At 43.0% G+C, this 23,532-nt stretch overlaps 1 protein-coding gene across 1 annotated transcript in view; it reads left to right on the plus strand.

Moving 5' to 3' along the window:
• The window catches only part of LOC118401304 (potassium voltage-gated channel subfamily G member 4-like), a 31,723-nt gene extending 11,228 nt beyond the window's left edge, over window positions 1-20,495 (plus strand). Inside the window, exon 3 of the mRNA XM_035798691.2 lies at window positions 19,040-20,495. Within this exon, the coding sequence (XP_035654584.1) occupies window positions 19,040-19,909 (870 nt within the window). The 3' untranslated portion in view covers window positions 19,910-20,495. The remainder of the gene's footprint in view (window positions 1-19,039) is intronic.
• The last annotated feature ends 3,037 nt before the right edge of the window (window positions 20,496-23,532 follow it).

Raw genomic sequence — 23,532 nt, forward strand, 5'->3', positions numbered from 1 at the left:
GCAACGTGAGAGCCTGTTGAAACCCCCTCGGACGGTTACGTAGGCAGACCAGTCGTTATGGATCAGCGGGGATCCGTGTCAGCAGCAAAGGGACCAGGCCAATTGGCAAAAGAGGTAATTGAAGCCCAGGAATTGTCTGATGGATTTCTTCAGCTAGCAGGAAAATGGGCCTAGCTTGAGGCTAGCTCCAGGCTAACTGGTTCTTACTTTGGGACAGAGACGTTAGCCAGTAGTAGCCACTTGGATAGCAGCTAGCTAGCTGCGATGATCCGGAGTAAATGTTCAGAGCTTGCGGTAGGAATCCTGAGATGTGATCGAGAAAAGCAGTCCGATATGCTCTGGGTTGATATCGCACTGTGCAGACTGGTAGGAATTGACCGGGCTGAGCCTGTCAGATGTCCGAGTTAACGATGATGACCGCTAGCAGTGGCTAACTGACTACTAGCTAGTAGCTAGTTAACTGGCTAGCTTCTGAAGGGGGCTCCGGTTCTAACGTATAAAAAATAGCTGATCCGTACCACAATGGGTGATGCGGGTTGCAGAAGAGTATGTTCAATCCGTAGATGGAAATTGAGATTAAAAATATTAAAAAAATATACTAAATATATACAAAGAAAAAACGATATATACACGGGACGGGAGAAGACAATCAAAACAGACATCCTGCTACGCCGTCTTAGATTTTTTTCAGTATAGTAGTTGCCCCTTATTCTTAAAAAAATAATCCTTTAAGCTCTGTCAAGTTGATTTTCGATCATTGCTAAACAGCTATTTTCATAGATTTTCAAGCAGATTTAAGTCAAAACTGTAACTAAGCCACTCAAGAGCATTCAATGTCACCTTGGTAAGCAACTCCAGTGTATATTTGGCCTTGTGTTTTAGGTTATTGTCTGTTGGAAAGCAGGCTGAACCAGGTATTCCTCTAGGTTTTTTCCTGTGCTTATAGCTGTATTCCATTTCTTTTTATCCTAAAACACTCCCAGTGTCCGCCGATGGCAAGCATACCCATAACATGATGCAGCCACCACCATGCTTGAAAATATGAAGACTGGTACTAAGTGATGTGTTGTGTTTGCCCCAAATATAAAGCTTTCTATTCAGTTGTAAATGAGAACTTGTTCTCAACTAGCCTACCTGGTTAAATAAAGGAGAAATAAAAAAATAAAAAGGACCTGTCATGCCTTGGTCATTGTATTTTGTGTTTTCGTTATATATTTGGTTAGGCCAGGGTGTGACATGGGTTTATGTTATTGTATTTTCGTATTGGGGTTTGTAGTATTTGGGATCGCGGCTGATTAGGGGTGTTGTATAGGCTTGGCTGCCTGAGGCGGTTCTCAATCAGAGTCAGGTGATTCTCGTTGTCTCTGATTGGGAACCGTATTTAGGTAGCCTGAGTTTCGCTTTGTATTTCGTGGGTGATTGTTCCTGTCTCTGTGTAGTGTTCACCAGATAGGCTGTAATAGGTTTCACGTTCCGTTTGTTGTTTTTGTATTTATGAGTTATTTCATGTATCGTTCCGTTTTCCTTCATTAAAGACATGAGTAACCACCACGCTGCATTTCGGTCCGACTCTCTTTCGACAAACGAAGAACGCCGTTACAGAATCACCCACCACACACGGACCGAGTGGCGTGGAAACAGGCAGCGACAGCTGGAGCAGCAAAAGGAAGATGAATTATTCGGAGAATGGACATGGGAAGACGTGTTGGATGGTAAAGGTTGTTACACTTGGGCGGAGATACTGGCCGGAAGAGATCGCCTCCCATGGGAACAGGTAGAGGCACTAAGGAGAGCAGAGGCAGCCGGAGATAGGAGCCGACGATACGAGGGAACACGGTTGGCAAGGAAGCCCGATAAGCAGCCCAACAAAAATTATTGGGGGCTTAATGGGAGTATGGCTATGCCAGGTAGGAGACCTGCGCAAACTCCCTGTGCTTACCGGTGGGCTAGAGAGACCGGGCAGACACTGTGTTATGCTATGGAGCGCACGGTGTTTCCAGTGCGGGTGCATAGCCCGGTGCGGTTCATACCAGCCCTTCATATTGGCCGCGCTAGAGTGGGCATCGAGCCAGGTAAGCTTGGGCAGGCTCGGTGCTCAAGAGCTCCAGTGCGCCTGCACGGTCCGGTCTATCCAGAGCCACCTCCACACACCAGTCCTCCGGTAGCAGCTCCTCGCACCAGGCTTCCTGTGCATGTCCTCAATCCTGTAGCACCAGTTCCAGCACCACGCACCAGGCCTTCTGTGCGCCTCGCCTGTTCAGCACAGCCAGAGCCTTCCTTCCCTCCTGCGCTACTGGAGTCTCCTGTCTGTTCAGCGCTATCAGAGCCTTCCTTCCCTCCTGCGCTGTCGGAGTCTCCCGCCTGTTCAGCGCTATCAGAGCCTTCCTCCTCTACAGCGCTGCCGGAGCCTCCTGCCTGTTCGGAGCAGCCTGAGCTGCCAGTCTGTAGGGAGCTGTCAGTCTGCAAGGTGCTGTCAGTCTGCATGAAGCAACCAAAGCTGTCAGTCTGCATGAAGCAGCCAGAGCTGTCAGTCTGCATGACGCAGCCAGAGCTGTCAGTCTGCAAGGAGCTGCCAGTCTGCAATGAGCTGTCAGTCTGCAAAGAGCTGCCAGTCTGCAAGGAGCTGTCAGTCTGCAAGGAGCTGTCAGCCTGCATGGAGCTTCCAGAGCTGTCAGTCTGCAAGGAGCTGTCAGTCTGCATAGAGCAGCTAGATCCGCCAGTCAGCCATGATCTTCTAGATCTGCCAGTCAACCAGATTCTTCCAGATTTGCCAGTCAACCAGTCTCTTCCAGATCTGCCAGTCAACCAGTCTCTTCCAGATCTGCCAGTCAACCAGTCTCTTCCAGATCTGCCAGTCAACCAGTCTCTTCCAGATCTGCTAGTCAACCAGAATCTTCTAGATCCGCCAGCCAGCCAGGATCTACCGGAGCCTACTACCTGCCTGAGCTTCCTCTCAGTTCCGGGCTGCCCCTCAGTTCCGGGCTGCCCCTCAGTCTCGAGCTGCCGCTCAGTCCCGAGCTGCCCCTCAGTCCCGAGCTGCCCCTCAGTCCCGAGCTGCCCCTCAGTCCCGAGCTACCCCAGTCCCGAGCTGCCCCTCAGTCCCGAGCTGCCCCTCAGTCCCGAGCTGCCCCTCAGTCCCGAGCTGCCCCTCAGTCACGAGCTGCTCCTCAGTTCTGTGGGGTTCTGGGTGAGGACTATTAGGCCATGGTCGGCGGCGAGGGTGGATTATCCCAGGACGCGAAGGGGAGGAACTAGGACATTAATGGAGTGGGGTCCACGTCCCGAGCCGGAACCGCCACCATGGACAGACGCCCACCCGGACCCTCCCTATGGTTTTGAGGTGCGTCCGGGAGTCCGCACCTTAGGGAGGGGGGGGTTCTGTCACGCCTTGGTCATTGTATTTTGTGTTTTCGTTATATATTTGGTTAGGCCAGGGTGTGACATGGGTTTATGTTATTGTATTTTCGTATTGGGGTTTGTAGTATTTGGGATCGCGGCTGATTAGGGGTGTTGTATAGGCTTGGCTGCCTGAGGCGGTTCTCAATCAGAGTCAGGTGATTCTCGTTGTCTCTGATTGGGAACCGTATTTAGGTAGCCTGGGTTTCGCTTTGTATTTCGTGGGTGATTGTTCCTGTCTCTGTGTAGTGTTCACCAGATAGGCTGTAATAGGTTTCACGTTCCGTTTGTTGTTTTTGTATTTATGAGTTATTTCATGTATCGTTCCGTTTTCCTTCATTAAAGACATGGGTAACCACCACGCTGCATTTCAGTCCGACTCTCTTTCTACAAAAGAAGAACGACGTTACAGGACCAAGTTAATTTCTTTGACACAATTTTACAGTTTTACTTTACTGACTTATTGAAAACAGGATATGTGTAAATAAACATTTTTATTCTGTACAAGCTTCCTTCTTTTCACTCTGTCATTTAGGTTAATATTGTGGAGTAACAACAATGTTGTTGATCCATCCTCAGTTTTCTCTTATCACAGCCATTATTCTCTGTAACTGTTTTAAAGTCACCATTTGCAGTATTGCTTAAGGCCTAATTCCATTTGTATACACCTTTCTCTTTTCTCTCTATACATATTCTGACCTTGAACTTAAGCTTGAGAATAGCATGCTATTCACTCGCTATTCGTTCGAGGTGGAGATCTAAGAGTTGAAGGTGTGGCGGAGGTGTGTCTACAGATAAGATCTATTCTGACCTAGCGTCCCACCTGGCCAACATCCAGTGAAATTGCAGAGCGCCAAATTAAAAACCAGAAATACTCATTATAAAAATTCAGAAAACATACAAGTTTTATTAATCGGTTTAAAGATGAACTTCTTGTTAATCCAACAGCTATGTCATACACATAGCAATTGTTTTAGATTTTCTTTTCCTTATGATCCCTGGAGAAGAATGTGTAACGAGCCAAACTGAAAATATCATATCAACATGACATGTATTGCTGCCCTTTTCCATAGGGAAATAGGATACATATAGCTGTGCCATTATTCCGGATTTGAATTGTGTGCCCTCATCATTTGCGTGGATGAAATTTGGACACCGTAGCTATAGGCTTCTATAGGACTGAACCTGCCGAGGACTGAACCTGCCGAGAACTGAATCTGCCGAGGACTGAACCTGCCGAGGACAGAACCTGCCGAGTTGATGTATGCGCTTTAGAATGTTTTAATTATAGCCAATGCCCAGGCTTTTCTCTGTTTTGTTTTACAATTTGTATCATGTTAAATATTAGCCACTATCGGGAGCCTTCGTGAGTAATACCCACATACATTTAGAACTGTCACTTTAGTGTTGTGTTCTTAAATTTGTAGCTTACATTTTGCATCTTTCCATTCCATTCCGTTTACCTTTCTTTCCTCTGTCACGCCATGTAAGTTGTTCCTGAGGGTCGTTAGCATTAGTGGATCTTATTAGGCTAACATTGTGAAATAATTAGGTACACGTACCCTATTTGAATCGTTATCGAACTCAGACAACACTTAGCAGGTTAAATAAACCTGGAGCCCGGCGTGTGGTTCATGACAACTGGACTGTTGTTGTCATACAGTTCAAGGGTTAGTGAGAATTAGGGTAGATTTACAGGAATATTGAACACTTTTTTTCCACCTTCCAATATTGAATTAATCGAACTTGAAGATGACAACTTTCAGGATGAATCAAAAACCACTGTCAGTTTATATACACCACTGTCAAAAGTTTGGGGTCACTTAGAAATGTTTTTTTGTTCGTTAAAATAACATTAAATTGATCAGAAATACAGTGTAGACATGGTTAATGTTGCAAATTACTATTGTAGCTGTAAATGGAAGATTTTTTAATGGAATATCTACATAGACGTACAGAGGCCAGCAACCATCACTCCTGTGTTCCAATGGCACGTTGTGTTAGCTAATGACTTCCAGTCATTGCGCTATGGCAATTTATCATTGCCGCTCAAAACGACCTCTAACTGCACATTTTTACTCCTGAACTTGTTTAAGCTTGCCATGTCAGAGGGGTTGAATACATATTGACTCAAGACAGCTTTTACAATTCTAAAAACAAAATTCCACTTTGACATTATGGGGTATTGTGTGTAGATCAGTGACACACAATCGCAATTTAATAAATGTTTAATTCAGGCTGTAACACAACAAAATGTGAAAAAAGTAAAAGGGTCTGAATACTTTCTGAAGGTGATGTGAAATGGCTAGCGAGTTAGCGGTGGTGCGCGCTAATAGTGTTTCAGTCTGTGACTTCACTCGCTCTGAGACCTAGAAGTAGTTGTTCCCCTTGCTCTGCAAGGGCAGTGGCTTTTGTGGAGCGATGGGTAACAATGCTTCGAGGGTGGCTGTTGTCTGTGTGCAGAGGGTTTCTGGTTCGAGCCCAGGTAGGGGCGAGGAGAGGGATGGAAGCTATACGGTTACATATGTACAGGAACTATATGTACATTAACTATATGTTCAGGAACTATATGTACAGTAACTACATGTACATTAAGTATTTGCGCAGGAACTACATGTACAGTAACTATAGGTACATTAACTATATGTACAGTAAATGGTTTGGAGGCATACAATTATGAATAGCTTTTTGCTGTTAGTAAATCACTACAGTTTCTCTTAGAGAGTATGTTCCAACATATAATTTCATTTTGCTCTGTTGGCACCTCAGGCAATATAGTAAGACTAAGGAAAAGGCGAGCAATCCCTGATGTAGTTATGAAATACAAATGTGTAGTTTATCTCCCTCACCAACTTCAAACATCAGCTATCCGAGCAGCTAACCGATCGCTGCAGCTGTACATAGTCTATAGGTAAATAGCTCACCCATTTTCACCTACCTCATTCCCATACTGTTTTTATACTGTTTTTATTTATTTACTTTCCTGCTCTTTTGCACACCAATATCTCTCTACCTGTACATGACCATCTGATCATTTATCACTCCAGTGTTAATCTGCAAAATTGTATTATTCGCCTACCTCCTCATGCCTTTTGCACACATTGTATATAGACTGCCCATTTTTTTCTACTGTGTTATTGACTTGCTAATTGTTTACTCCATGTGTAACTCTGTGTTGTCTGTTCACATTGCTATGCTTTATCTTGGCCAGGTCGCAGTTGCAAATGAGAACTTGTTCTCAACTAGCCTACCTGGTTAAATAAATGTGAAATAAAATAAAAAAATAAAATAAACTTAGCGAGAGTAAAGAGAGTAAGAGTGTGGCTGTGTAAACCCTGAGCTAGGCCACAGCAGATAAATAAAAAAGCTCAACCCTAACAACACCCACAGGGCAAGAATTCTTTACCATACACTGACCTCCACAACATAAATGTTGATTCACTCCCACACTGTCAGATTATGTTGGACATTTTTTGAATGATCATAACAAGCTATTTACATCTTCTTTCCAATGTCAGACAGCTATTGGCCTTTTCTCAAACACGTTGTTTATTCTGTCAGAAGATGGTGTTTTCAGACATTGCAGAGGAAAACATTTATTTTTGCAACACAGCGTGTGTACAGTACAATATTTCTCTCTGATTCATGTCTTCTAACTGTGCTGCCCTGCGGCGCCAAGAAAAGTTTTTCAAATATGCTCCTCGTTAAATTCAGAGACTCAGACTGGGGGAGTAATTGAATGGTGGTTTTATGTTCTTATTAGATTTTTTTGCAGTATATTTGAGTGGATTCTATGTGCTGTTTAATAGCCTCCCTCTCAGGGCAGCATTGCTCCCAGAGCATTAATCAGGAGGCCAGTGTAAACCAGCCCTGCATCTCTTATAGACTTGAGTGTGAGAGACAGGGATGGTGTTATAACCAATGTATTAAGTGTTTGGAGCTATTCTCATGATCAGATAGGGTGGTGTTATAACCCATTTATTAAGTGTTAGGAGCTATTTTCATGATCAGATAGGGTGGTGTTATAACCCATTTATTAAGTGTTTGGAGCTATTTTCATGATCAGACAGGGTGGTGTTATAACCCATTTATTAAGTGTTTGGAGCTATTTTCATGATCAGACAGGGTGGTGTTATAACCCATTTATTAAGTGTTTGGAGCTATTTTCATGATCAGACAGGGTGGTGTTATAACCCATTTATTAAGTGTTTGGAGCTATTTTCATGATCAGACAGGGTGGTGTTATAACCCATTTATTAAGTGTTTGGAGCTATTTTCATGATCAGACAGGGTGGTGTTATAACCCATTCATTAAGTGTTTGGAGCTATTTTCATGATCAGACAGGGTGGTGTTATAACCCATTTATTAAGTGTTTGGAGCTATTTTCATGATCAGACAGGGTGGTGTTATAACCCATTCATTAAGTGTTTGGAGCTATTTTCATGATCAGATAGGGTGGGGTTATAACCCATTTATTAAGTGTTTGGAGCTATTTTCATGATCAGACAGGGTGGTGTTATAACCCATTTATTAAGTGTTTGGAGCTATATTCATGATCAGACAGGGTGGTGTTATAACCCATTTATTAAGTGTTTGGAGCTATTTTCATGATCAGACAGGGTGGTGTTATAACCCATTTATTAAGTGTTTGGAGCTATATTCATGATCAGACAGGGTGGTGTTATAACCCATTTATTAAGTGTTTGGAGCTATTTTCATGATCAGACAGGGTGGTGTTATAACCCATTTATTAAGTGTTTGGAGCTATATTCATGATCAGACAGGGTGGTGTTATAACCCATTCATTAAGTGTTTGGAGCTATTTTCATGATCAGATAGGGTGGGGTTATAACCCATTTATTAAGTGTTTGGAGCTATATTCATGATCAGACAGGGTGGTGTTATAACCCATTTATTAAGTGTTTGGAGCTATATTCATGATCAGACAGGGTGGTGTTATAACCCATTTATTAAGTGTTTGGAGCTATATTCATGATCAGACAGGGTGGTGTTATAACCCATTTATTAAGTGTTTGGAGCTATTTTCATGATCAGACAGGGTGGTGTTATAACCCATTTATTAAGTGTTTGGAGCTATTTTCATGATCAGACAGGGTGGTGTTATAACCCATTTATTAAGTGTTTGGAGCTATTTTCATGATCAGACAGGGTGGTGTTATAACCCATTTATTAAGTGTTTGGAGCTATTTTCATGATCAGACAGGGTGGTGTTATAACCCATTTATTAAGCGTTAGGAGCTTTTTACATGCTCAGACAGGGTGGTGTTGGGGTACTAGCCCAGCAGAGACTGGTTATATAGAAACATAGAAGAGTGATACGTACAGTAGATGTGGTTAGTAATCTAGGAAGAGACATGAGAGTGTGTTCGCCTTAGGTTGAGTCTCTCCTGCTCTCATCTGCTCTTTCCTGTTCTCTCCTACTCTCTCATTCCTCCAGTGTTACCACTGTTCATGGTGGATATTCACACTTCCTGAAGAAAATGATAGAAATGTTTTTTCCATCCTCCTCCACACCATCTTTGCTCTGTCCCAGTGATGGAGCTAGCCAATACCAGTTGGCTGGAAGCCACTCACACTTGACCAGTGAAGAAGACTCATTGAGAGAAACCAGAAGGGTCAGGTTATTTATAGAGTTGGAGACCGTAGGACTTGGGTTTAGTACTACATGTTGTAGCCCTTATCTTAACTTTTGATTTCTACATATAAAACTCTTCAGCCCCATGCCTTTCTGGTGATTCATCTAAACGTAGGGATCCCATACACATGGCGGGTGATGGACAGGTGATAACAAGGCCATATATTACTTTTGTGAGTGTGTGTGTGTGTGTGTGCATGTGTGTGACCTATATATTGACTTGAGTTTGCTGTGGTTTTTCAGGACAGTCAGCAAACTTTGAACGGCAGTCCCTATGCATTATTTGTGTCCGGTTTCGACCTGTGCTTTTGAAGCGCTTATGCTCGTTTCTTTGTCCACATCCCATTCTCTCATTTTTCATTCTCCGAACGTAGACATACTCACTGAAACAAACAGTATCATTAATCAACAGCCTCATTTCACATGTAACAACATCAGTGAATTAAAGATTTTTTATGTTTTCTAAATTTGTATCGCTCTTTGTGCTTTCCTCTATATCAAATGGGGTATAAACAAGTCTCCCTCTTAACTTTCTGTGCCGGGCTGGGATGTGGAAGTCAAGCAGACTAGACTGGTGGATGGGGCTGCTGAGACAGGATAAAGTAAACATATCTGTGGCTGACCCAATATACCTCGCTTCTACAGAGGTGTTTATGAGTCTCTCTTATGAGTCACACACACACACACACACACACACACACACACACACACACACACACACACACACACACACACACACACACACACACACACACACACACACACACACACACACACACACACACACACACACACACCACACCACACATACATACACACCGAGGCACTCAGGCCTGCTCAGTGTCTGCATGTCTGGGCTTAAGAGCTGAGATGGAGATGGAACAGGGGATTTAGCTCTCTATAGAGCTGTGAAGTTTCATAGAGGCGTGGAGGAATGAGGTACTGTGGAGAGAGACAGAGCTGAAGTTGTGGGATGACTTATTTTTATAAGGAAGGACTATTATGGATATTACTGCCTATCTGGTCATACACTCAGTGTGTTAATGTGCTGTATGGTTGTCAAGTTGCGTTTAGATAATGCATAAAAGCAGTATGAGTTTACTTTAATCTGTTAATATAAAGCACATCACAAATTTCTGCAGAAAAGCTGTCATACACAGATGGACACTACAGTATAATTAATAGTGGATGTACTGTGGATTGAAGGCTTCCCTGGTCATGTGGATGCCCAAGCCCGGCCCAGCCAGGTGTTGTTCCTCTGTGCTCAGTGAGACCTGTAGGGGAGACTGTGAGAGAGTTGTTCCCCATGTGTCTCCATTTCTCCCCCGGACCATAGTCAACAGCATTCAGGAAGCCCACTGCAATGCTGCTGTCCCCAGCTAACCAGAGCAGCACATCAGAATCCCATTCTGCCGGGAGCTAGACCGCAACCAAGTGCCTCATCTCTCTGCGATCAGGGCGCCCCAATGCCCCAGTGGGGACAGAGAGTATGCATGAGTATGTGTAAGTGTGTGTCTGTGTGCGTGTGTTGAAGAAAAAAATCTATGTGCCTGTTGAACCTATGAGTGTTTGTTTTTTGTGTTAAAAGACATAACTCCCTTCTAGAAATGTGTTTCTATTTAAGGTACATAAAAAAAGAGAACAGATGGTTCAGTCAGATAAGGCGCCTGCTACTGCTGTTGCTACTGCTGTTGCTACTGCTGCATGCCATGGCATTAATAGAGAGTTATGATGTGTGACGGGACCACATGCTTTCCATGTCACCTCATCTTTATCCATCCACTCATCCCACTTCTCACCCTGAGCGCACCATTTTTCTCCTCCATTAAGACACAAAGGGCTGTTAGTGGGAAAGCTGTTCTCTCCTGTGGGAGCCAGCCTGCCCAACCAGAGATATTGAGATAAATGCCTGTTAGGCTGGGTTACTATAATCTCCGCTCCAGGTTAACACCACCCATATGTAGCTGGCACCTCAAAGTCTATACTACAGTGTCAGAAAAGTAGAGGCATTAGTGTGTTTGTCTGCCTCATCTAGTGTACCCTGCGTCAAGACTGGATTATAAAGATTAAAGATTTGGGACTGTTTGTGTGTGTGTGTGTGTGTGTGTGTGTGTGTGTGTGTGTGTGTGTGTGTGTGTGTGTGTGTGTGTGTGTGTGTGTGTGTGTGTGTGTGTGTGTGTGTGTGTGTGTGTGTGTGTGTGTGTGTGTGTGTGTGTGTGTGTGTGTGTGCCTATTTCTCAGTGTGTGAGTTATGTTTGAATCTGAGTCTAAGCACAAGTGAGTTAGTGGTCATGTAACAGTTTGGCGTCTGGCTGTAGTTTTCCCTGGGTGTTATGCTACCCCAGGAAGTGAGCAGACGAGTGGGGACATGATGAGACATTTGGGCATCCAAACCTCCGCTCCCCTTTGTGCTTCAGAGCTTGAAAAGTGAGCACAAGGTCACAGTGAAATATGTGTCCATTGGTGCACAGTATGATGAAGGTCCTGTTGCAGGTAAACATGATGGATGAACTGAATATAGTTTTGAGCTGAATCTTTCTGGTTTTCTCCCTCTCCTCTCAAAAATGTGTCCTTTGCTGTGCCGGAGGCCCAGAGGCAGCTGGAGAGTGGGGTTTTTATAGAGATGATCCAGCATGATGATGAGCCTGGCAGCTCACTGCTGATATGAGAAGGAATGTAAAGAGAGACAAGGAGAAAGAATGAGAGAGAGATCTAGTTAGGCGGGAAAGGAAGAGGTAAAGTTGCAGGGGCAGGAAGATGGAGGCTAGTGAAAGACAGTAGAGGCAGAAGCCAAGTTTATAGACCTTCTTCTAAGACAGAGCAGCAGCCCCTGGTTTGTGATCTATCCTCTGTGCTGCCGGCCCTTTTTACTGGCTTCACTTATTTATATTGCAGTCTAACTTCAATAAGAGGAGCTTCCTCTTGTTCCTCAGTGTCTCTCTGCATAGAAACGCACACAGAAATTAATGCACGAACGCACCCACACACACACACACACTCGCCCAAACACACACAGCTCCTTGACAATCTATCCACATAATGAACTCACATTCACATACTGTAGGTGCAACAGTATTGCTTCTGTCCCTCTCCTCGCCCCTACCTGGGCTCGAACCAGGGACCCTCTGCACACATCAACAACTGATACCCACGAAGCATCGTTACCCATCGCTCCACAAAAGCCACGGCAGTTGCAGGGCAAGGGGAACAACTACTTCAAGGTCTCAGAGCGTGTGACGTCACCGATTGAAACGCTATTAGCGCACACCCCGTAAACTATCGGTTACATATGTACGCAGCCATAGATACATACAGTTATAACAGAAAACTAAACAACATTTTGCTCCTGCCCTATATACTGTACATAAACTTGGAATCACTGGTCACTTTAATAATGGAACAATAGCCACTTGAATAATGTTTATATAATGTGGTTTACTCATCTCATGTATATACTGTATTCTATTCTACTGTATTTTAGTCAATGCCACTCCGACATTACTCAATCTAATATTTATATATTTCTTAGTTCCATTATTTTACTTTTAGATTAGTGGGTATTGTTGTGAACTGCTAGATACTACTGCACTCTTTGAGCTAGGAACACAAGCATTTCGCTACACCCGAAATAACATCTGCTAAATATGTGTGTGACCAATTCAATTTCATTTGATTTGATGGTAAGGGAGTTCATCCGGATCCATGTCCTTGTTAGAGCTGCAGTACGTCTGAAGTACCTGAAGACAAGTGACAGTGCGAGAGGGACAAAATCACACAGTAAATCTGCTACATGGGCAATCACAAGATCAATACCACAAAAGGAGTTTTCACTCTTACAGTCATACTTAAGCTTGTCTTTTCCAGGGTCATGAGTCTGTGGGAGTCTTGACTGTGAAAAGAACACTTGACTGTTTTTAGAGCTCTATTGTTATTGCCTCTTATGTGAAGAGTTGGTCCTTCACAGGGAAATGTGCATAGTTTCACACTGCTATACACACTAATCTCAGCACCTAGAACTGAATCAGCTAAGGCATATACAAGAGACTATAAACACTAGGGGTTTTATTCAATCTGAACTTCGGCGATACAGATTGAATAGAGCCCTAAAGCAGTGCCTTCAGAAAGTATTCTCACCCCTTGACTTTTTCAACATTGTTGAAAAAAGTCAATTAAAATGTATTTTATTTTTAAAAATTGTCTACAATCTACACAAAATGTCAAAGTGGAAGATCAATTCTACAATTAAATGAAAAACTAATGGAAAGTAAAACACTAATATATCTTAATAAGATAAGTATTGAACCCCCTGAGTCAATACTGTACATTTTAGAATCACCTTTGGCAGTGATTACAGCTGTGAGTCTTTCTGAGTAAGTCTCTAAAAGCTGTGCACACCTAGATTGTACGATATTTACACATTATTCTTTAAAACATTATTCCATCTCTGTCAAGTTAGTTGATTGATCATTGCTAGACAGCCATTTTCAAGTCTTGCCATAGATGTTCAAGCTGTAACTTGACTACCCAGGAACAATCAATGTCATCTCAGTAAGCAACTCCAGTGTATATTTGTCCTTGTGTTTTTCCAGTATGTCACACCCTGGCCTTAGTTATTTTTGTTTTCTTTATTATTTTGGTTAGGCCAGGGTGTGACATGGGTGATTTATGTGTTTTGTCTTGTCTAGGGTTTTTTGTAGATTTATGGGGTTGTGTTCAGTTTTAGTTGTCTAGGTAAGTCTATGGTTGCCTGGATTGGTTCTCAATCAGAGGCAGGTGTTTATTGTTGTCTATGATTGGGAACCATATTTAGGCAGCCATATTCTTTGGGTATTTTGTGGGTGATTGTTTCCTGTCTTTGTGTTTACTGCACCAGATAGGGCTGTTTAGGTTTTCTTGTTTTGTAGTTGTGTTTGAGTTTTCCTATTAAAACCATGGACGCTTACCACGCCACATATTGGTCCTCCGATCCTTCTCGCCTCTCTTATTCAGACGAAGAGGAGGAAAACTGTGACAGTGTCTGGAAGTCTTCCTCTAGGATTTTGCCTATGCTTGGCTATTCTGTTTATTTTTATCCTGACTAGGGCAAGGACCATGCTTGAAAATGTGTGGTACTCAGTGATGTGTACTCAGTGATGCCCCAAACATAACGCTTTGTATTCAGGACAAAACATTTTTTTTTCTCGCATTTTTTGCAGTATTACTTTAGTGCCTTTTTGCAAGCAGGATGCATATTTTGGAATATTTTGTTAGTATTGTGGAGTAACTACAATGTTGATCCATTGTCAGTTATCTCCTATCACAGACATGAAACTCTGTAACTGTTTTAAAATCACCATTGGGTTCATGGTGAAATCCCTGAGGGGTTTCCTTTCTCTCCAGCAACTGAGTTAGAAAGGGTGCCTGTATCTTTAGTGACTGGGTGTATTGATACATTTATTTAGATGTAACTTTTATTTAGGTCAGTTGAAAACATAATTATTTACAATGACAGCCTACATGATCCAAAGTGTAATAACACTAATAACTGCGACATGCTCAAAGGGATATTCAATGTCTGCTTTTGCGAACCATTTGCCTACTTTGTAAACCATTCTTTGCAAACCACACAGTCCATGTAACTTATTTTCTGACTGGTTAAGCACATTTTTACTCCTGAACTCATTTAGGCTTGCCATAACAAATGGGTTGAATACTTATTGACCCAAGACATTTCATCTTGTAATTATTTATTAATTTGTGAACATTTCTAAAAAATATAATTCCACTTTTACATTATTGGGTATTGTGTGTAAATCAGTGATACAATCTCAATTTAATCCATTTAAAATAAATTCTGTAATACAACAACATTTTGAAATAGGTCAAGCTGTAGACTCTATAGCCATGTAAACAAAGGATTTAATTCATCTTTCTTTTGCTTAACGGGATACCTCAGGATTTGGCAATGAAGACCTGTATCCACTTCCTCAGAGTTAACTCGTGGATAACATTTTTATGTCTCTGCGTGCAGTTTGAAGCTAACTGGCTTTAGTGCAATTGCTAGCTAGCTTTAGTGCAATGACTGGATGTCTATGGTAACTGCTAGCATGCTAGTTGATTCCATAGACTTCTAGTCATTGCGCTAACGCAATTTATCATTGGTACTCAAAACGACCTCTAACTTCCTTCATACTTGATGCAGAGACATACAAATTGTATCCATGAGTTCATCTGACTTTGAGGAAGTAGATAAAGGGCTTCATGACCAATATCCCAAAGTATCCCTTCATTAATGGCTTAAAAACATGCATTGCACATGGTCAGAATTCTCTCCCTCTCTCTTACTGTCAGATGTTTCAAAAGTGGTTTTCCTGAATGGCAGCTGATTTGAATTATTCAGCTTAATAATTGTTTAGGTTTTGAACCAATGCCTTGCAAATGAGTAGACAAATTTCACTCTAGTAATTGGGGTACCATTGAACGATAACTCCACTGCTATTCTGTTGGAAGCATCTCTGAGAATGTTGCTAACCCTTTCTGAGGGTAGGTAGCTGTTGTACATGGCAGGCATATTATTCAGTTGCAGCTGTTGTTTGTAAAGTATGTTACTCTCATTTACTATTTTCAATCATTCTATTCCGTTACTATACCTGTCACATTCCGACTTCGGAATTTTTCAATACTGACCATGATGATGTGTTTTCCAGTCAGAGGCACTTTGGCAGCAGCCGGGTTGAATTGACTGCTGCTGTTGAAATGAAACGTCATTGACATTTGGTACAGAACAAGTCAGTAAGATAAGGTCAGAGGGAGTGCATTAGCTGTGAGAAATGAACCATTATGCAGATGAGTGGGAGAGTGGCACTCTGCCTTAATGTGCTCAATGTCCCAGAGTGTAAGGCAGATTTACCTCTCAGCTCAGGTCAGCTCTCTATATGGATAGAGGTAGAGGTCATCAGATCCTCAAAAAGTTCTACAGCTGCACCATTGAGAGCATCTTGACTGGCTGCATCACTGCTTGGTATGGCAACTGCTTGGCATCCAACCGCAAGGTGCTACAGAGGGTAATGTATACGGCCCGGTACATCACTGGGGCTGAGCTACTGTACCTGCCACCCAGGACTTCTATACCAGTGGGTCAGAGGAAGGCCCTAGAAATTCAGACTCCAGCCACCCAGATCATGGACTGTTCTCTTTTCTACCGCATGGCAAGTGGTACCGATGCACCATGTCTGGTACAAAAAGTACCCCCCAAGCCATAAGACTGCTAAATAGTTTATCAAATAGCTACAGAGACTATCTGCATTGACCCCCCTTTGCACTAACTCTTTTGACTCATAACAAACGCTGTTGCCTCACTTTACCCCTACCTATACCTTATCATTTTACCCCTACCTATACCAACATATCTACCTTAATTACCTCATACCCCTGCAAATTGACTTGCTACTGGTACCGTGTGTACTGTATATAGCCAAGTTATCATTACTCATTGTGTATTTATTCTTACTTATGCTTACTTATGGAAGAGACCATAAGTAAGCATTTCACTGTTAGTCTTCACCTGTTGTTAGCTAAACGTGACAAATAAAATGTGATTTGATTTGACATTATAAGGTAGACAAGTCCCAGAAATGAGCAATAGATGGACTGAATAATGGAAAGGAAGAGTAAAGGTTAAAGTTCCATTAGTGAAGAAATATTCCCAGATCCCTGTAGTGTATAAAATATTCCCAGATCGCTGTACTAGAGGAAATATTCCCAGATCGCTGTAGTGTAGGAAATATTCCCAGCTCCCTGTAGTGTAGAAAATATTCCCAGATCGCTGTAGTGGAGGAAATATTCCCAGATCCCTGTAGTGTAGGAAATATTCCCAGATCCCTGTAGTGTAGAAAATATTCCCAGATCCCTGTAGTGTAGGAAATATTCCCAGATCCCTGTAGTGCATAAAATATTCCCAGATCCCTGTAGTGTAGGAAATATTCCCAGATCCCTGTAGTGTAGGAAATATTCCCAGATCCCTGTAGTGGAGGAAATATTCCCAGATCCCTGTAGTGGAGGAAAGATTCCCAGATCCCTGTAGTGGAGGAAATATTCCCAGATCCCTGTAGTGGAGGAAATATTCCCAAATCCCTGTAGTGGGGGAAATATTCCCAGATCCCTGTAGTGGAGGAAAGATTCCCAGATTCCTGTAGTGGAGGAAAGATTCCCAGATCCCTGTAGTGGAGGAAAGATTCCCAGATCCCTGTAGTGGAGGAAAGATTCCCAGATCCCTGTAGTGGAGGAAATATTCCCAGATCCCTGTAGTGGAGGAAATATTCCCAAATCCCTGTAGTGGGGGAAAGATTCCCAGATACCTGTAGTGGAGGAAAGATTCCCAGATCCCTGTAGTGGAGGAAAGATTCCCAGATCCCTGTAGTGGAGGAAAGATTCCCAGATCCCTGTAGTGGAGGAAAGATTCCAAGATGCCTGTAGTGGAGGAAAGATTCCAAGATGCCTGTAGTGGAGGAAATATTCCCAGATCTCTATAGTGGAGGAAAGATTCCCAGATCCCTGTAGTGTATGAAATATTTGCCAGATCTCTGTAGTGGAGGAAAGGTAAAGTCCTACAGAGAGAAGGACAAATCTCCCCTCCAGTGGCCAGATGCATGATAGCCTGTGAGAGCTGGAGGGACAGTGACTAACCTCTCAACACAGAGGCCAATAACCCTACAGCAGGCCATAGGTTAGACCAGCCCTGACTCTACCACCACTGCCCTGAAAAGGAAGGCAGGAGACACACACAGGAAGATAACACTGACTTTACACTTGACTTTACACCATTCCAGTCCCTCCTAGTAGGCTTTGGAGCAAGCATGCCTTTTAATTGTATTCTCCATTTGCCCGTAGAAGGGGTACACACACTTGACAGGGGATTAATGGCAAACACACATACAACAGAAACGCATCATGAATTGAAAACATACAAATATACAATATGACCTATTTAGCTCCGTATCACAACGTGATTGAAATTTAAAGGCACAGTTCCCGTGTTAGCGGAGGCTGCAATTACTGCAAAAGGTGCATATGTCAGCTCAATCGGAAATTACCTTTAAATTTATATTGCACAATCTGTAACGCTTCAGCATGGGCGGCAGGTAGCTTAGAATTCGAAAACAAACCCAATTTTGATTAACTCCCATATCTATTGGGTGAAATACCATAGTGTGCCATCACAGCATCAAGATTTGTGACCTGTTGCCACAAGAAAATCGCAACCAGTGAAGAACAAACACCATTGTAAATACAACCCATATTTATGTTTATTTATTTCCCCTAATGTACTTTAAATATTTGCACATAATATGACATTTGAAATGTCTTTTGGAACTTTTGTGAGTGTAATGTTTACTGTAATTGTTTGGGTTTATTTAACTTTAGTTTATTATCTATTAAACTTGCTTTGGCAATGTAAACAAATGTTTCCCACTCCAATAAAGCCCCCTTGAATTGAAATTGATTTGAGAGAGAGAAATTAGGGCGAGAGATGTGTGAGAAGAAGAGAAAGTGGGGGAGGGAGGTGATAAATGAGAGGGTGTTTGTGTGAGGGAAGAGACAGGGAAAGTGTGTGTGTGTGCGTGCGTGTGCCTGCGTGTGTGATCTGCGTAGCTGGCTGGGAATAGTATTTTTACTGGCCTATGAGTGTTTAATTACCTGCCCCTCTCAAGGCAGTTAAAGGGAATTCTGGCCTGTTTGTCTTTTGTGTTCGTGTTCAGAGTGTGTCGAATTAATCTTTGATCCTGCCTAATGAATTGATTGCTTCTCACTTATCTATCAGTGTAGCATGTAGAGTAGGTGTAAGCTGATATATTAATTACTAGATGGTTATCTAACCCACTGATATATGTCCCTCCCCTTGTGTGTCCTTCTCCCTTTCTTCCACTTGACCACTGTCTACCTCTCTCTCTCTCTCTCTCTCTCTCTCTCTCTCTCTCTCTCTCTCTCTCTCTCTCTCTCTCTCTCAGGGTGAGTGTTCTCAGAAGTGTCGCAATATGTTCATTGTGGAGACAGTGTGTGTGGCCTGGTTCTCCCTGGAGTGGATCCTGCGCTTCATCCAGGCTCGCAGCAAGCTGGAATTCATCCGTGGGCCCCTCAACGTCATTGACGCCATGGCCATCTTGCCCTACTACGTGTCCCTGGTGGTGGATGAAGATGACCCGGCCATGGACCATGAGAAGGCCGGAGGGACCAGCTACCTGGACAAGCTAGGCCTGGTGCTGAGGATCCTGAGGGCCCTAAGGATCCTGTATGTGATGAGGCTGGCCCGTCACTCTCTGGGCCTGCAGACTCTGGGCCTGACGGTGAGGAGGAGCACCAGAGAGTTTGGCCTGCTGCTGCTCTTCCTGTGTGTGGCCGTCACCCTCTTCTCCCCGCTGGTCCACCTGGCTGAGAGTGAGCTGACCGGAGTCGAGGACTTCAGCAGTATCCCTGCCTCCTATTGGTGGGCCATCATCTCCATGACGACGGTGGGCTACGGAGACATGGTGCCACGTAGCATCCCGGGCCAGGTGGTGGCGCTGAGCAGCATTCTGAGTGGCATCCTCATCATGGCCTTCCCTGCCACCTCCATCTTCCACATGTTCTCTAAGAGCTACCAGGATCTCAAGCGGGAGCATGACCGCCTGTTTAAGGAGGAGTGTGCGGCGGCAGCGGCCTTAGCAGCAGCCAGCGGGGATGGCCAGGAGGGGAGCGAGGACTTCCCGCCCCCAGGGCTGCGCCACATTTGTCCAGACACGGAGAGCACTCGCTCTCTGGAGTCCCTGTCCTTGCTGGAGAATGGTGTTGAGGCTAACCAGCGTAGCCACAGCCTCAGGCTGCCAGCAGGAGCGTTTTAGACAGTCAAACAGACCCCACCTCTCCCGGCCCACATACTGGGGACAGGGAGGCCTCAGCATACTGGGGACAGGGAGGCTCACTCATCATAGACTTAATAGATGATGCAGTAAAATATCCAATCCAAATGAATTTTTTTCTCCATTGCTTTCTTCTCTCTTCGAAAATATTGCGTAGTTCACTCACCACATACTTGTTTTCATTTTAGTTTCAATCTCTGTCTGAGATCAGAAGGACAAATGGAAGCCGTAGCCACCTGTCTACCCTAGACATCTGTACTGAGCTCAAGTGATTTTATTTTTGAGAGGCTTTAAAAGCTGTACTTAAAAGACCTCAGATATCATACTGGATGGTTCTGACTCTCCCGTGCTGGATAAGTCCTCTCTCTTTAGCTGCAACAAATGCAAAGATACACACAGACTACCCTGGATTTGGCTGCTTGAGTGTTTGGAGTCACGGAGATGGAGTTATTTGCCACCGCACGCTTCAACAAGCAGTGATCATAGAGCTTTTATAATCTGCTTGAGAAAGAGAGCCATGTGTGTAGAATTAACTTTGTAAGGCTCTAAATAAAAACACAAGTGATCTCAACTACACAGTTGTCGTTGTTTTTTTGTCTTTCTGGGAAGATATATGGGTGATTCTACAGAAGTGGTACAAATTGCAGTTCCACCCCCAAAAAACGATAAAACATAATAATTAAGTATCCAAACATACGTTCTAATTAAATCCATATGTTCTACGGTAATTCAATCCAAGGCAATAATAAACATATTGTTAAATTATACATCTATTTGTTGAAGCATGCAGCGTCTGAGCAGGGAACGTGGTCGCGTTCCACTGTTTAGAAGTTGCATGCATCAACCAATGGTTGTGTGCCACGTCATCAATTGTGTCATCAACTGACAGATTGCTACAACATATGGCATTGTAAGGCATCGTAAGATCTGTCAACGTCTTAGAAGTGGAACACGACCAATATCTGTTGTGCTTCTCATGGCAACGTCATCTCTCTGAGTCTACCTTTAAATTGAAGTCAATCTCAATGTGACCTGCCAGAATCAGAAGGTTGAAAACCCTCTAATATTGCTTTGAATTTGCTTTATGATCCAATCTTCTCCAATCACACTTAAACTTATAATTATCTGAATATGGCCAGCCTATTTTATACAATGATGTAAGACGTTATAGAATGTAACATACTTGAACAGTTGGCATGTTACCCTTACACTGTAAATCCATCTTCATAGCTGGGCATTGATATTGTAATTTGAGTAGTGAGTCATTGTAATCATAATGGTTAATTTGGACATATTAGCTGTGTAAAAAAATGTTTTACCCCCTTTTTCTCTCCATTTTCTTGATTACAATCTTGTCTCATCGTTGCAACTCCTCAATGGGCTCGGGAGAGGTGAAGGTCGAGTCATGCATCCTCCGAAACATGACCTGCCATGCCACGCTTCTTATCACCCGCCCGCTTAACCCGGAAGTCAGCTGAACCAATGTGTCAGAGGAAACTGACGAGCGAGGTTAGCCTGCAGGCGCCCAGCCCGCCACAAGGAGTCGCTAGAGCACGATGAGCCAAGTATAGCCCCCCTGGCCAAACCCTCCCCTAACCCAGACGACGCTGGGCCAATTGTATCCTATGGGACTCCCGGTCACGGCAGGTTGTGACACAGCATGGGTTCAATCCCAGGCTGTAGTGACACCTCAACACTGCAATGCAGTGCCTTAGAACGCTGCGCCACTCAGGAGGCACTAGCTGTGTCTTTTAACTGCACTGGTGGATGGATGCCTCTTCGCATGCACAAAACCTAGCTATAAAGATGCTTTTAGCAATACAGCTCGTTAATTATTGCTCTATAAGGCTATTGACATATCACTTCTTCAGATCAATTGGTCTATCAAAAGTCATCATTCATGTCTAAAGCCACAGTCATTGATACTATTGTTCCTCTCTCTCTGGACTCTTGGAACAATTTGGGTATGTCAGCAGCCACTCAACCAGATCTCTTGGTAGGGCATTTTAATTTATCACTTCTAACCATTTTATTTTGACTTATTTCATTCATGCTCACAGTCGACGAAACTTAATTATGCAGAATGCAGTTACATTTAGATAAATGCTTAAAAAAACACAGGATACTACGTTAAATTAAAAAGGTCCTAACCAATTACAGTTTAAAAGTCTATTTGGTTATTAAAAAGTCTGATGGCAGTGGCTATGGTCAAATTTTTCAGTCTTTTAAGTTCTTGCATTGATGCTGGACAGTTGACTCTGGTTGCGGAGGACTCTGCCAGTGCTGTATCCCCTTCTCTGTGGTAGGATCATGTAGCGGGTAGTCAGGTTGGTGCATGTCAGTGAACAATCTTTAACTCAATGTATAAAGACCGATTGAAAAGTTGGAAAGTACTTCTATAGCAACTTAAAGTTTTGTGGTGGGAGAACCCACTAAAAGAAATATGATGTTGGATTGTAAATGCAACAAAATCTCATGATTTGACCAATTTGACTTCAGATTCTGATGTTTGTCCAAGTTAAGGGTTATGGTAATCACACGATGTGCCTATCACACGACCAAGAGTTCGGAGTTTGGAGTTCGCGGCTTACAGCCATCGCGATCCTTGTCCACAATGCCCGAGCAAAACCCAAGCCTACTTAATGGTAATAGCGCTCACTGTTGTCCCTAGTGGCTGGTTTGGAAATCATCTCCCGACGTCCTGGGTACCGGGACATACGTCCAATTTCAACGTGGATCTTCAGCGACCTGTCTGTGTAAATGTTAAGTGAAAAGTCAAGCTACTTGGGTATTAATCGATGGGAGTTCTGCTTCTTTCAATGACTGCATTAACTGTCCAGTTGTGCCGTCTCATTTGGTGGCTGGAATTGATCCAAACCATAAAGTATATAACACCAGATGTATATGAAAAAATCATAGGAATTGTCTGACCCATGTGCACACAATACCCCATAATGACAAAGTGAAAACATGTTTTGAAGCATTTTTGCACATTTATTTAAAATGAAATACAGAAATATCGAATCTACGTAAGTATTCACACCCCTGAGTTAATACATGTTAAAATCACCTTTTTGCAGCAATTACAGCTGTGAGTCTTTCTGGGTAAGTCTTTGCACACAGGGATTGTACAATATTTGCTAACTATTCTTTTAAAAAAATTCTTCAAGCTCTGTCGAGTTGGTTATTCATCATTGCTAGACAGCCATTATCAAGTCCTGCCATAGCTTTTCAATACGATTTAAGTCAAAACTGTAACTAGGACACTCAGAAACATTTAATGTTGTCTTGATAAGCAATTCCAGCATATATTTGGCGTGTTGCAGGTTATTGTAATGTTGAAGGGTGAATTGGGAAGACGATTGACCCAGGTTTTCCTCTAGGATTTTGCCTGGGTTTAGCTGTATTCCATTTATTTTTATCCCAAAAAACTCCCGAGTCCTCCTTGCCGATGAAAAGCATACCCATAACATGATGCAGCCACCACCATGCTTCAGAATATGGAGAGTGGTACTCAGTGATGTGTTGTGCTGGATTTGACGGAAACATAAGGCTTTGTATTCAGGACATAAAATAAATGTATTTGCCACATTATTTTGCTGTTT

Source organism: Oncorhynchus keta, chromosome 22 (genome assembly GCF_023373465.1).
Source record: "Oncorhynchus keta strain PuntledgeMale-10-30-2019 chromosome 22, Oket_V2, whole genome shotgun sequence".
Classification (NCBI taxonomy): domain Eukaryota; kingdom Metazoa; phylum Chordata; class Actinopteri; order Salmoniformes; family Salmonidae; genus Oncorhynchus; species Oncorhynchus keta.